Source organism: Hemicordylus capensis, chromosome 6 (assembly GCF_027244095.1).
Source record: "Hemicordylus capensis ecotype Gifberg chromosome 6, rHemCap1.1.pri, whole genome shotgun sequence".
Taxonomy (NCBI): domain Eukaryota; kingdom Metazoa; phylum Chordata; class Lepidosauria; order Squamata; family Cordylidae; genus Hemicordylus; species Hemicordylus capensis.
The window spans coordinates 159,379,571-159,392,429 of NC_069662.1; the positions used below are offsets into that span (position 1 = coordinate 159,379,571).

The 12,859-nt window shown below is 42.7% G+C and overlaps 2 protein-coding genes across 10 annotated transcripts in view; one reads left to right on the plus strand and one right to left on the minus strand.

The window, feature by feature from the left end:
• The window catches only part of WDR86 (WD repeat domain 86), a 50,753-nt gene extending 48,524 nt beyond the window's left edge, over window positions 1-2,229 (plus strand). For 2 of the 5 annotated variants that reach the window (XR_008310408.1, XM_053265465.1), the window contains exon 8: window positions 552-1,172. The gene's annotated coding sequence lies outside the window, so the exon portion shown is untranslated. Of the gene's footprint in view, window positions 1-551; window positions 1,173-1,664 lie in introns of those variants that run through there. The other 3 variants (XR_008310407.1, XM_053265464.1, XR_008310409.1) reach the window with 2 other exon arrangements.
• Window positions 2,230-6,799: 4,570 nt separating this feature from the next.
• Window positions 6,800-12,859, minus strand: part of NUB1 (negative regulator of ubiquitin like proteins 1) — a 32,326-nt gene continuing 26,266 nt past the window's right edge. For all 5 annotated transcript variants that reach the window (XM_053265454.1, XM_053265453.1, XM_053265455.1 and 2 more), the window contains 2 exons: window positions 11,650-11,842; window positions 6,800-7,658 (listed from right to left, as the gene is read on the minus strand). In XM_053265454.1, the coding sequence (XP_053121429.1) occupies window positions 7,486-7,658; window positions 11,650-11,842 (366 nt within the window). In that variant the 3' untranslated portion in view covers window positions 6,800-7,485. The remainder of the gene's footprint in view (window positions 7,659-11,649; window positions 11,843-12,859) is intronic.

The window sequence follows — 12,859 nt, forward strand, 5'->3', positions numbered from 1 at the left end:
GCAGCCAATCTCGGCTTCAGAGGCAGAGTGCCACTTCATGGGGGGGGGGGGGCTGTGGCAAAAATCACAGGAGGAGGGGGGTTGTGGGGCGGGCGTTGGCTGCCCTAGGTGAATGGCAGATGGTTGGGTTTGTCTTTGTCTTTGTGAGGGTAGGGTGGGAGAAACGTGTATGGGATCTCTATAAGTGTGGGATGGGGAGAGGGTTTGGCAGGGATAGTGTTTTAGGTAACCTCAATGGGGTTGGTAGAACAGAAATTGAGGTCTGGTCTGCACATGCAGGAAAATGAGGTGGGAAGGAAATGGCAGAATGTGGAGGTGGTAGTGGCAGCAGCACGAGAGGTGCAGGTGGGGGATTCCACTTTGAAATGCTCTTCCATGTGAAATAGGAACATCCCTGCAAGCTAGCACAGCAGGGAGGGAAGGCTTGAGTCTTTGGGTAGTCATGCCTATGGGTTGGGTGCCTGCACAGCACCCTCATTTGCCATCTTCTAGGCACAGAAACCACTTGAACAACTTCAGGGACAGGTGAGAAGCTTGCTTTTCTGTCCCAGCCTGCTTTTCTGCTTTCTATTTGCAGGGAACCTTTGCCTTTGAGAAACTTCCAAATATGTGACCACGCCCTTGCCGTCAGAAGTGTTGTGGCCCATTCCACCCCCTCAGGACTCTACCACCTCTTTCCGCTGCCTGTGCAGACCAGACCTTTGGCTCTTTCAGGAATGGAAGGCATGTGGGCAGGCTCCGTGAGGAGATGGGCCCCTGGAGAGGAACTCTGCCAGGCAGCAGAGAGGAGCCTTGCACTGCCCAGAACGTGTGAAACAAGGGGAAAGCCACCACTGGGTCCAGCAGAGCATCTGGGCCTTGAGATGGGGCTCTGTGGAGGGAGCAGTGGGGAGTGCTGGTGCCTACTGGCACAAAGCTCTTGTAGGCCTCCGTTGCTTGGGGGGCTGAGCCTCTTGACCTGAGAATAAACCTCGCCTGGGTTCCCTTCTCTCTCCCTGCCCGTTGTTTAGCTAACCACTGAGCCATAAATGTGCAACTGTTATGTTGTGGACTTTGTTGTTGCACAGCGTGTAACTGAAGCAAATCGTTTAATCGTGTGTGTATTTTGGTGGTGTTATTCTGTACTGTAACCCAGCTGCCAGTGGCCATAAAATTTTGAATTAAAAAAAATGGGGGGGGGGGATTTGTTGGATAATAAACATTGTTATAGAATGAGCATGAATGGCTCTCTTTGGTTTGGTTTTTAGTCACGGCAGAGGGAGGAGGCTTTTGCACAGCGTCCAGCTCTTGGACAGCATTGGCACCAAGAGTTTAGCAGAAGTAATAGAAATTGAGCTAGCAGGAGGCAGCAATTTTGTAGTATTGTTCAAATAATAGACAATCCCCTACACTACCTGCTAGCAAGTTGTTTTCCTGGAGGGTCACCTTCCTATTTGTAGTCATCATAACACTGTACTGCTGCTTCCAGAGGCCTTTCTTGTTTCTAGATTAGTACCAATTGGTAATTGCTAATTTTCTAGATTGCCAGTGAGATGGGCATTAAAAAGGGGTGTGTGTGTGGTTTCCCTCCTATAAGACCTCAGGAATGAATAAGTAATTTAATATTACGTTCAATGACCAGTCAACATACATATCAATGGGAATTAATGATAATTTATTACCAGCTGCCTGAAGAAAGATATGCTTGAGGCTGATGGAACATGAAAGCAAAGTGCTTCATGTGTACTCTGCTACAACATGGCCTAGTTGCTGCTGTGAAGGAGGCAGGAGGCGGCAAGGAAACCGCGGAGATGTACGATACATGCTTTTGACTATTAAGCCCAATGCATTTTGAGCAGAGTGACACTCTTCTACAAACACTATTCCAGTGGCAGAGCACATGCTTTGCAAAGAGCAGAGCCCAGATTCAATCTTCAGGTGGGGCTGGAGAAGACCTCAGGCTGAAACTCTGGAAAGCCACTTCCAATCTGCAGATTCTCCTGAGTGAGATGGATCAACAGTCTGACTTGTAGAAGGTAATAATAAAGCAGCCTATCTTATCTAATCTCTCTCTCTCAGCATTTCAGATGGACCTTTGAAGTGTCCTCCCCTCCTTAGTGGTTGCTGCTCTGTTTAGCCTATTTCTCTTTTTCTTTTCTCTCCGCTCATCTTCCTCCTTTCCCCAAAATATGGTTATGGGGGCTCTGCTGCAGTCTACTTTAGGGGAGCTCACCACCCATCAATTCCAGGGTTAGACTTCATGTTGAAGTCGCTGGAGTGTCTCTTTTAGTCTTGAGCCTGAATTTTGCCTCAAAGCAGTTTAATCTTGTCTCAAGGTTAAAAATGTATGTTTTTCTAGCCTACAGTCTCTATAGGGCTTGAGCCAGGATAATGATGAACACCACATTGAAGCGGCAAAACAACACAACTGACTGTGGAGTTGCTCAGTCAATAGGACCAGCCCCATAGTGGCAGTGAGTAGGGTAGTGGTGGTGTTTTGGGGCTTACAGCCAACTCTTCTGCCTGCTTGACTGGGGTGGATGAATGCATCTTTTATTTGCTTTCCTGTTCCCGAACAGATTACAACATTCTCACGCTTCTGCCAATTCTTCTCGCTGTGCAAATTGCAAATACTTGCACAATTCTTTCCAGCTGGAGTGGCAGCTTTTGGGGCGCTGTCAACATTCAAGGAAGAGACACAGGATGAATATTTCTACGCTAATTAGCTTGTGTAGTACTCAGAAACCTGATTACTCGCCAGAACTGTAGTATTTTACAAAATATATAGACAAATAGCACAGTGCTGATTCTACTAACTACACACTTCCATCAGGAAAAGCAGACAATTTTTAAAATGGAATTGCATGGGTTTTCTCTGCTCACTGTTGCCCAGTAATCTGTACAACATCTTTGTGAGGTAAGCTAACACACTAGGATGCAGGGTGGTGGGGAACAGGTTACTCTAGCAGAAAGGCTTTTAGGATACAATAGTGCAGTGAATGGTGCCTCCAGTTGAGCACTCAAGCACACAATCAGAGTGTGCCCTCTCTGCCCTTCACCAACAGCAAGGAGGAGGTCTCACAGACATCTCTCTCAGCCATATGAATGAGCTGGGGGCCTCAGGACAGCCTGTGTGCATGCAGCTGGAAGAGCTGAGATGCACTTGCATGAACTCATTTGATTGCCAGACAAGCAATGTGCAGACAGGCCTGCAGGGCTGCTGACAGAGACACAATAAAAAGTCCAAGAGGAACACAAGGCCCTCCACTTCCCTTCCAACTGAAAAACTGCTATTTGAAGGCAGAATAGGATGTAGGTAGTGGGAATGGCTTCACTCTCATTTCTGTGGGGCACATCCCCATTGGTCACCAATGGCCATATTCTGGAACTGCCAATCAAATTGCATCAGGACTGGAACTCCTTTTAGTAGCTTTTTGTTGCTGACTCTTGAGAAGCAGAATTCTGTGTGACTCGCCAAGTCCGAATACTATAGGGGTATGGGAAACTATAACAGGGTTGGAGAGGTTGGCTGTAACGTAAACACCCCCCACCCACTATAGCACCAAAAGCACAATTCTGACTTTGCAATTTCTGCCACCATTCCTTGCGATATTCAGGCAGTGCACACATAGAATTTTGTTTCTTACATCCAGGTTCAAGATTTCTTTATAGCAACAATTTAACCTAAGACCAGTCGCCATTAAAGAGATCTGACAGCAGCCCAACAACAGGGACTATTTCCCTCTCAATTAATTCGAAATCCTAAATAAGGCCTGGGTGCCCTCTACTGGATGAACCCATAAACTAAAAAGCCTGTGGACAGATTTATTTCTGTTTGGCAAAATCTTCACAGTAAGTTTTTCATCTCATTTTCACAAAAGCTGTTTGGGTGCAAGAACTGTCATGTGACAAAATGAGCTTATCCCATCAGAAAATACGCTTGTAATTCTTTTGTAATAAAAAAGGCAAATGAAACTCAAAGCAAAACTGTTCTACAGAAAGTTCTTAGTTTGCAAACGGCAACATTCATTCATTTAAATACTAATGGCTTTGCTGATTTATCTTGGGGCTTTGCCTTGGTCAGTCAGTATCAGATGGTCTAGCCAAGGGGTTCCCAACTTTCGGTTTCCAGATATTCTTGGACTGTAACTCCCATCGTTCTGAGCCTTCAGCCACTGTGGTAGAAGATTAAAGGAGTCATTGTCCAATATTGTCGGGGTGCATGTGTGTGTCCAAGGTTGGGAGCTCATGAGCCAGACCAGGGCTGCACAACTGGAGCTCCCATCATTCTCAGCCACAGTGGCCAATAGTCAAGGATGATGGGAAATGTAGTCCAGCAACAGCTGAAGGGCCAAAATGGTGCAGTCCTGGGCTAGACTGATGTAGAACATTACTCTGATTCTGTGAAATCCTAGGCCTGGTTCATATTGCAAGTGCATTAGCTTGCCATATAGAATACACATGTTTGTAGCCAGGACAGGAAGGGATCCTCTTCCCACTTGGCTGCTGTGCTTTGGTATGTCTGCCCTAATGGTTTGTTTGTTTTTAATTTGAAGCTTTATTTTAAAAAAGGTATTTAATTAGATTCAATGTAAGACAAACAAAATTCATCTATTATATCTGACTTTGATCATAAGATTGGTTTTCAACAGAGAAATTTTTTTGTCCATAATCATAATAGACCAGATTTTTTCAAACCAACACCTAAGAGACATGACCTTTCTTTTTCCAGGTCCACCCAACAGTAAATTTAACAGCCATAGTGCCTCCCCTATTTTTACCACGATTCTTCACTTTGCAAACACAGGTATATATGTAACACACACACACACACACAATTCATAATACCCAGAGAATGCTCATACTCACCAGTGACTGATCGATTGTGAAATCCCACCCACTCTGCACAATGTTCTGTCAGCCTTGTAATAGTGTTCAGCTGTGCAAGTTCACTCTTTGCACCAGTTCAAGAATTGCACAAATTGCATCTGTACAATTCTTGAACTGGGGCAAAGAGCACACTTGTGCCAGTGCACAAGTACTCTATTATATAACAGAGAATTGCGCAAAGTGGGCGGGTTTTCATGGTCCCCACAATGCCAGCTAAACAAGATAATGGAGATTAACATAGTGCATATGCTCCTGATTTCCAGTTGCGAGAATGCAGAAATTTTTGATGGGTTGGCACTGCTCCAACCCAACATCTAATGGAGATCAAGAACCATAGGTCAAATCCTAGACCAACAATCTTCTTTAAATGTTGGATTAATCCAACCTGACACAGACAAAATTTCTGGGTTCTCATGAGTGGAAATCGGAAGCATGTGGGCCACCTTAATTTCTGAATTCCTGTTTAGCCCGCATTGTGGGGTTCATGAAAACCCACCCTGTGTCAGCCAGCAACTCTCAGTTCCTCAAGAGGGGCTACAGTCAATTCACACCCAGCTTAGCCTGCTCTATGGCTTGAAAGGAGTCCAGCATGTGCCAAAGCTGTCATATGATTACTTCACCATCTGCCCTATTTACGAATTAACTTCCATTTTCCATGCGAACACTCAAGTGAATTGGCAGTAGTTGGGAAGCAGGTGTTGACTTTTAAACTGGTTGTACAGTAAAGCCTTCTTCCTGTATGCCAGATTCATCTCCCCCTGCAGATTTGACTTGGCCCATTGGCCTAGGGAGGGTGGCTATGCAGCAGTGGCCATGGTAGAGTCACATAGGAAGCCCCAGGTTTAGTCCCCTACCCTCTGCAGTTGATTTTATGAAATGGGCCTGGGGAAGGCCTGTGATGGGAGACCCCAGAAAACTGATCGATTTTAAGTACTGGGTTAGATAGACCCCTGGCCTGATACAGCACAGCAAGTCTCTTGCCTATGTGTGCTCTTGCATCCCTCCATTTTAAGGAAAGAAAGTTTATGCTTTGATGGACAAAACCAACACAGACTTTCATTCTTCTTAAACAGAACAGGGAAGATTCTGATGAGAGTCTCCCTGCTCATTTCTCTCTTTAAAAGGGCCACTTCCACTATTTGCACTCATGTCATGTGCACAAAATGATCACAAAATGGCCACAAACTGGCAGCTTTGCAACAAAAAAAGTCTGTATCTCTACCAATTTACATGTCAACTGATGTGCCGATAGTGCAATACAAATGTGTTTCTGGGTAGCTGCTACAAAGATATTCCTCTGTGGCTTTAGGGAGCATTAATACAGAAAAGCAATAGGAAGGTTCTTATTGCTAAAAAAAAAAATAAGAGTCAGAGGTTGACATTTTAACAGAGCACATGCATCAGTGGGGTTGGCAAGGATGAACCATGAGCTCTGGCACCCTTCTCCCAATCTTCCTGCTCTCACACAAGAGGGCTAATACTTCTGAGCATGTCAATTATGCATTTCTACTTCTACAGAGCACGAGCAGCACTCAGAAGAAGTATCAGCCCTCTTGCGCAACAATGCAAGCGCAGGACTGGGGAAGTTGTGTGAGGGTTCCTGTTGTGTCACTGCAGACCCTAATAATGCATGCACTTGGTTACTCAGAATATCAGTCACTCTAACAATGACAAACACTAAGGGTATTGCCTAGCCAAGTGTCCAGAGGAGGAAATGAGACAGAACAGAGAGGGCATGAAAGGGCAATGTTCAAGAGGCTAACTCGCATATTATTATTATTTTTTTTTACATTTATATCCCACTCTTCCTCCAAGGAGCCCAACTACATACTTGAGTTTCTCTTTCTCACTGTATGGTGTCTTTTTTTTTTCTGTCTTAAAGTAGCCTTCCAATGAATAATCTTTAGCTTTGCAGAAAAACTGCAATAAATGCAATGAGTGTGTTTTTTATTGGTTGTTACTGCATTATGAGACAGAGACTGGAAAATAAGGCATTTTGAATTCATGCACAACAGATTTACAGCTGGATTTAAAATACAGGATGGAAAGAAAAGTTTTGTAAACTCTCAGATCTATACCCTTGAGTCTATATTTCTAAGACCAGAATACATCAGTGCTGGTCCCACTGGGATAATATGCAAGCATTTTGTCAGCCCATTCAGTTAAAAAAAAATCTGGGTAGTGTAAATTGATGTAAAATGGATTGTATTTTTTCAACTGATTAAATAGGATGATTTCACACCAATATATAGTGAACCTCTCTCTATAAAAATATTTCTTCTATAAATATTTTTTCTACTATTGGTATTGATCTCCAGTGTTGCTCTAAATTACAATCAAATAATACAGATTTTACACATACCAGTTTTTAAGAACTATGCAACTGACAGAACTTAAGGCATTTGGCAAAAGATAGGGTCAAGCATATTTGCACTCAAAGGCAAGATCCCACCTTAGACTGTTAGTTACCCTTTATTCCCATAGATATCTAGCAGACTTGTTAGGCTTTCCTAGCTCAACTGACTGATTTCAGTGGAACTTGCAGTTTTCTCTGGATTGAAGCTCCAAAAAACCTGGCCCATATAACAGGTAACTGAAGTTTCTAAGAGTCCCTTTCTATTTGGACTGAGTCTGTAAGTGCTGTAAGTAAGAGATGTATTCATTAATGACCAATTCTTCCTCTTCCAGCGTTAGATCCAAGTAATCCTCTTCATGTTCCGGAATATCCTCCAAGATTTCATTGACAGCATCTACTTCCATGTCTTCATCTGTTGAAGTCCCAGAAGTGCCTACAAATAAGTGAGAAATGTAGCACACACTATGGACAAATCTTATCCCTAAACTCAATAATGTACATAATCCCCTCAGCAGAGAACTGGCTTTGTTCTGTTAGTACTTTTGCATCAACAGTTGGATTTGGGACTGGATTTGTATAGGAATCTCTCAGCTGACTTGGGCAATAGCATAAGCAAATGAGAAGTGTTAGTTAAGGCATTCTCAGATTCTATAAAGTGGGTATCAATGGAGGATAAGGAGGAAGAATTGTTCTTAGAAGATCCATAGACCTACAATTATTTTGACACTAATATAATGAACACTAAAAGTGCAATAATAAGACACTACCAATAGTGAATGGACCAACACTGAAAGCTATTTAAAATACTATGGTGTAAATTTTAAAAATTTGGTAAGGACACAAAATTTAAACAAGATATTATGAAATCCAAACATGAAACTGAAGCAAAATTTGAATATTTTTTAGATGCAGAACACACTAAATCAAATTCAGCTTTAGAACAGAAAGCAATTAACACCCAAGAACAAAATTAGAAAATTTTGTCAAGGACAGATATATTTGAAAGAGCATTTCATATGCTATAGAAAAACTTTAACAAGGAAAGACTGGATCATCTGCAGGATACAAGAGAAGATTTAGGTAACAGAGGCAGAAGAAACAACAACATCAGAGCAGCTCAAGGAGAAGATGAGGACTCAGTTCCTTCTCTAAAGGCCCAACACATTGTATAGATTCAGATGTCAAGGCCAAAGATTGATGCAGCTTTTAGGATCTCCAACATACATATTGGAAAACAAATAGGCCTTTGGATAACTTAGTAAAATTCCAGAACAAGAAGAGCTAATATTATTGGTAAATGCAATATGATAAGGCCTTGCGTTGATAGCATTCAGTTGATATTAAGCTGATGAAGCTTCCGTTTGAATGAGCTAGCACTTGGGACCAGTGTTCCCTCTAATTTTTATTATCAGTGAGCAGAAAGAGTTATGTTCTGGGTGCCAGTATCAAGGTAGTGTATGCACATAACACTCTCTCTCACACTCACACACGGAAATGAAGAAATAATAAATGTGCCACGCAAAGCACAGCACACTTTTAAAAAATCTCCCCTGCCCTCCACTTTGACATTCTCTCTCTTTGGGCTGTAGGGAGGGGGATCCGCCTCCTCCTACTCCTCCCCCCCACCCCTGCTCACTCTCCTTGGGGTGTAGGGGAGCTGCCGCCTCCCATCCTCCTCCCTCCTCCACCCCACCTGCCTCTCTCTGCCTGCTGCTTGGGCTCTTGTGAAGGAGGGAATCGTCTCCCTCCTAATCTTGTTTACTGCTGCCGCCACGTGGGATCAGCGACAGTGAACAGGACTCGGAGGGAGATGATTCTCTCCTTCATAAGAGCCCGGGAGGCGGGCAGAGAAAGGCGGAGGCGTGGGCTCTGGCAAGATCTCTCACCTCCGCCTCCCCATCCGCCGCTCAGGCTCTTGTGAAGGAAGGAATAGTCTCCCTGAGTCCTGTTTACTGCTGCTGACCCCACGTGCGATCACCAGCAGTAAACGCAACTCGGAGGGAGAGGATTCCCTCCTTCTCAAGAGCCTGAGTGGTGGACTGAAGAGGTAGAGGTGATGGGGAAAGGCGGCGGGGTGGGGGGGAGCAGCAGCAGCCACAGTGGGAGGGAGTGGCAGTTAGAGCTCGCTGCATGGGAGGCTTGCGCCTGCGTGCCACACACCTTATCTGCAAGAAGCTAGAAGAGGAGGGAGTCCATTTTTAAGCAATACATTAAAGTAGCCACCATATTGATGGGGTTTCCCCTTTAGGTTAAAAGAACTGGTTCTTTACCAGTTAGTATAAGAAGCAAAAGATCCAAGTACATGAAACTGGGAGGAGGTTGAAGCTGTAGTTTTAAGTGATGCAACAACTACGGATATAAGACATAAAGACAAAAAGTGAAGGCAGTGCTGGACTTGCAGATATAGCATCTTCGAATTATAAAGTTTCATCTCATTCTGATGAGTCATTAGTGATAATATGAAGGCAACTGTTACTTTGTATTGCACCCTCTTCCCTTCTGTTTCTCCTTTTAGCTTTTTTTTTGGAGAAACATACAAAGCATAAAAGGCATGGAATGGGATGTGCTCCAGCACACACAATGTGGCATTAGCAATCATGTTTCTTTACATTAGTTGGTGTATGAAAATGCGGTGGGGAGATATAGAGGTCATTCACACAATCAGAAACTGATCTTTCTCTGATCTTGGGCTGGTTCTCTCTCGCTCTTCTCCCTCTCCCACTTTTAAATTAATTAATTCACTGTTTCAAATAGAGTGAGGTCATTCACACAATCAAAACCTGTGTTCTACCCAGGTTTGGGAGCTGTGTGCGCTCCCAGTTTTTGGTTGTGTGGAAGCAAGGTAGGAGGAAAACCTGGGTAGCTGTTCCTCCTACCTTGCTTCCACACAATTTATTTATTACATTTCTATACTGCCCTATCCATCCAAAGGCTCTGGGCCTTTCATCAAATTTCTTCTACCCAGGTTTCCCTCCTACCTTGCTTCCACACAACCAAAAACTGGGAGTGCACACAGCTCCCAATCCTGGGTAGAACACAGGTTTTGATTGTGTGAATGACCTCACTCTATTTGAAACAGTGAATTAATTAATTTAAAAGTGGCGGAGGGGGGGAGAAGAGATTGAGAGCACCAATCAAAGATCAGAGAAATTTCTATGAGAAGATCAAAGAGTTGGGAGTCTTTTGGAGAGATTATTTTGGCAGGAGAGTTTAGTGGTGTGACAAATGATAAAGCAGATAAAAGAGAACTAATTAAAAATAAAGTGTGTGTGAAACTACAAAATCTCAAGGATCAAAGCTAAGATTCTGCTACAAAAAGTTAATGAGGGGGGATGGTATTCCCCAAACATAACTAAGTATCATTATATACTCAATTAGTATGACTAATTAGTCCTACTAACTGCTCTTTGCCAATGGTGCAAGTCCAGCCAGGATAATAAATGCAGTGGTTTGAGCAGCTGGAACTAGCTATCCTTCTGAAAGGATGTTTCTAGATTTTTTAATTAAAGGAGAAAAGGATGTATGTTTTCAAAAGTCTAGGATAAGATATGAAACTAGCTGACTCTGGATGCATCTCTCATATCTTTAGTTATTTTCCATAAAGATTTCAAGGTGGCAAGAGTCCCAGGCTTTGCTAACTGGAAAACAACTAATAGTTCCAAGTCCTGTGGTTTATTCTCAAGAAGATGTATGACATTTATTGATATTAAGGACAGTATGCAAGACCACCTACCACTTTGTTCTCAAGACTTTCTAATTCAGAGCCAGATCCAAGAAGTTCAGAGTGTATGGTTATTTGTCCATTGGTCCCTTTTGAATAGCTGTTGGTAACCTTGGAAGCTATAACCTATATATTGTTGGCAAAAATGTATGATCTATTGATTAGTCATTTACTGCTAGATGATAAATGCTGTACATTCTGGGAAAGAGAAGTGAAGATCCATATTCAAATCCCAGTGGAGAAAGATGTGTATGGATGGTGGTAGACTCTCAGCCAACATTATTTTATTGCAATTTTTAATATAGTCTTACCTTAATGGTAGTATGTGTTGAATACAAAGGCTGTACCATACAGCATCTAATCAATGTTAGCACTGTCACACTCGGTACAGACGATGCACATCTAGTGGTATTCTAAAGTGACTCAATGGTTTTGGGATAAAGTGCTGGCAGTGACTCAAGCACTTCTATCCCCAACCCAACACCTAACAGTTGTTTTTGTTAAACATCTTTGGAAAGTTGGTAAGGAAAGATAACAGGGTCCTGGTGAAGCAACTTGGCAGGCATATGAATGTTTATTGCTAAATGCTGGAAACATTCAAAAGTTGTCTCAATAGATGAATGGTGCAGGAAAATATGGCATGTAAAGGCTATGATAAAATTATCAGCAACCCTGAAAAAAAGGTCCGGACGCAGCCCTTTACCTGCAGAATCAGTAGGAGAGTCTTTTGATGAACTGGAATCATCTGAGGGAGTGGTGCTGTCTGAAGGGGTCTGCAGATCAGCTGGAAGGGATCCCCCATAATGAGCAAGAGTTTGTACAGCCAGCTGAATGTTCCCTTTAAATACTTTCAGAGCTTGATCCGCTGCCTCAGGGGTAAAGCCCATATACACCAGCTAGGCAATAAAAGACAAGGAAAGTGTGCATGACATTGTTAGTAGTATGATTAATCACACTTTTATTGTATCTTTTGCTACCCACAACACAGATAATCCTGCAAATAGATGGTCTTTCAAAACCAGTTTAGTGTATTACATAGTGGGCAACTGTGTGAAACAGGATGCTGGACTAGATAAGCCTTGGGCCTGATCCAGCAGAGCTGTTCTTATGTTCATTTATACCCTATGCTTCTCCCAACAAGCACAGGACAACATACAGGTGAAACTCGGAAAATTAGAATATCGTGCAAAAGTCCGTTAATTTCAGTAATGCAAATTAAAAGGTGAAACTGATATATGAGACAGACGCATTACATGCAAAGCAAGATAAGTCAAGCCTTAATTTGTTATAATTGTGATGATCATGGCGTACAGCTCATGAAAACCCCAAATCCACAATCTCAGAAAGTTAGAATATTACATGGAACCAAGAAGACAAGGATTGAAGAATAGAACAATATCGGACCTCTGAAAAGTATAAGCATGCATATGTATTCAGTACTTGGTTTGGGCCCCTTTTGCAGCAATTACTGCCTCAATGCGGCGTGGCATGGATGCTATCAGCCTGTGGCACTGATGAGGTATTATGGAAGACCAGGATGCTTCATTAGCGGCCTTCAGCTCTTCTGCATTGTTTGGTCTCATGTCTCTCATCCTTCTCTTGGCAATGCCCCATAGATTCTCTATGGGGTCAAGTCAGGCGAGTTTGCTGGCCAATCAAGCACAGTATACTGTATACTTTTCAGAGTTCCGATATTGTTCTTTTCTTCAATCCTTGTCTTCTTGGTTCCATGGAATATTCTAATTTTCTGAGATTGTGGATTTGGGGTTTTCATGAGCTGTATGCCATGATCATCACAATTATAACAAATTAAGGCTTGACTTATCTCGCTCTGCATGTAATACGTCTGTCTCATATATCAGTTTCACCTTTTAATTTGCATTACTGAAATTAATGGACTTTTGCATGATATT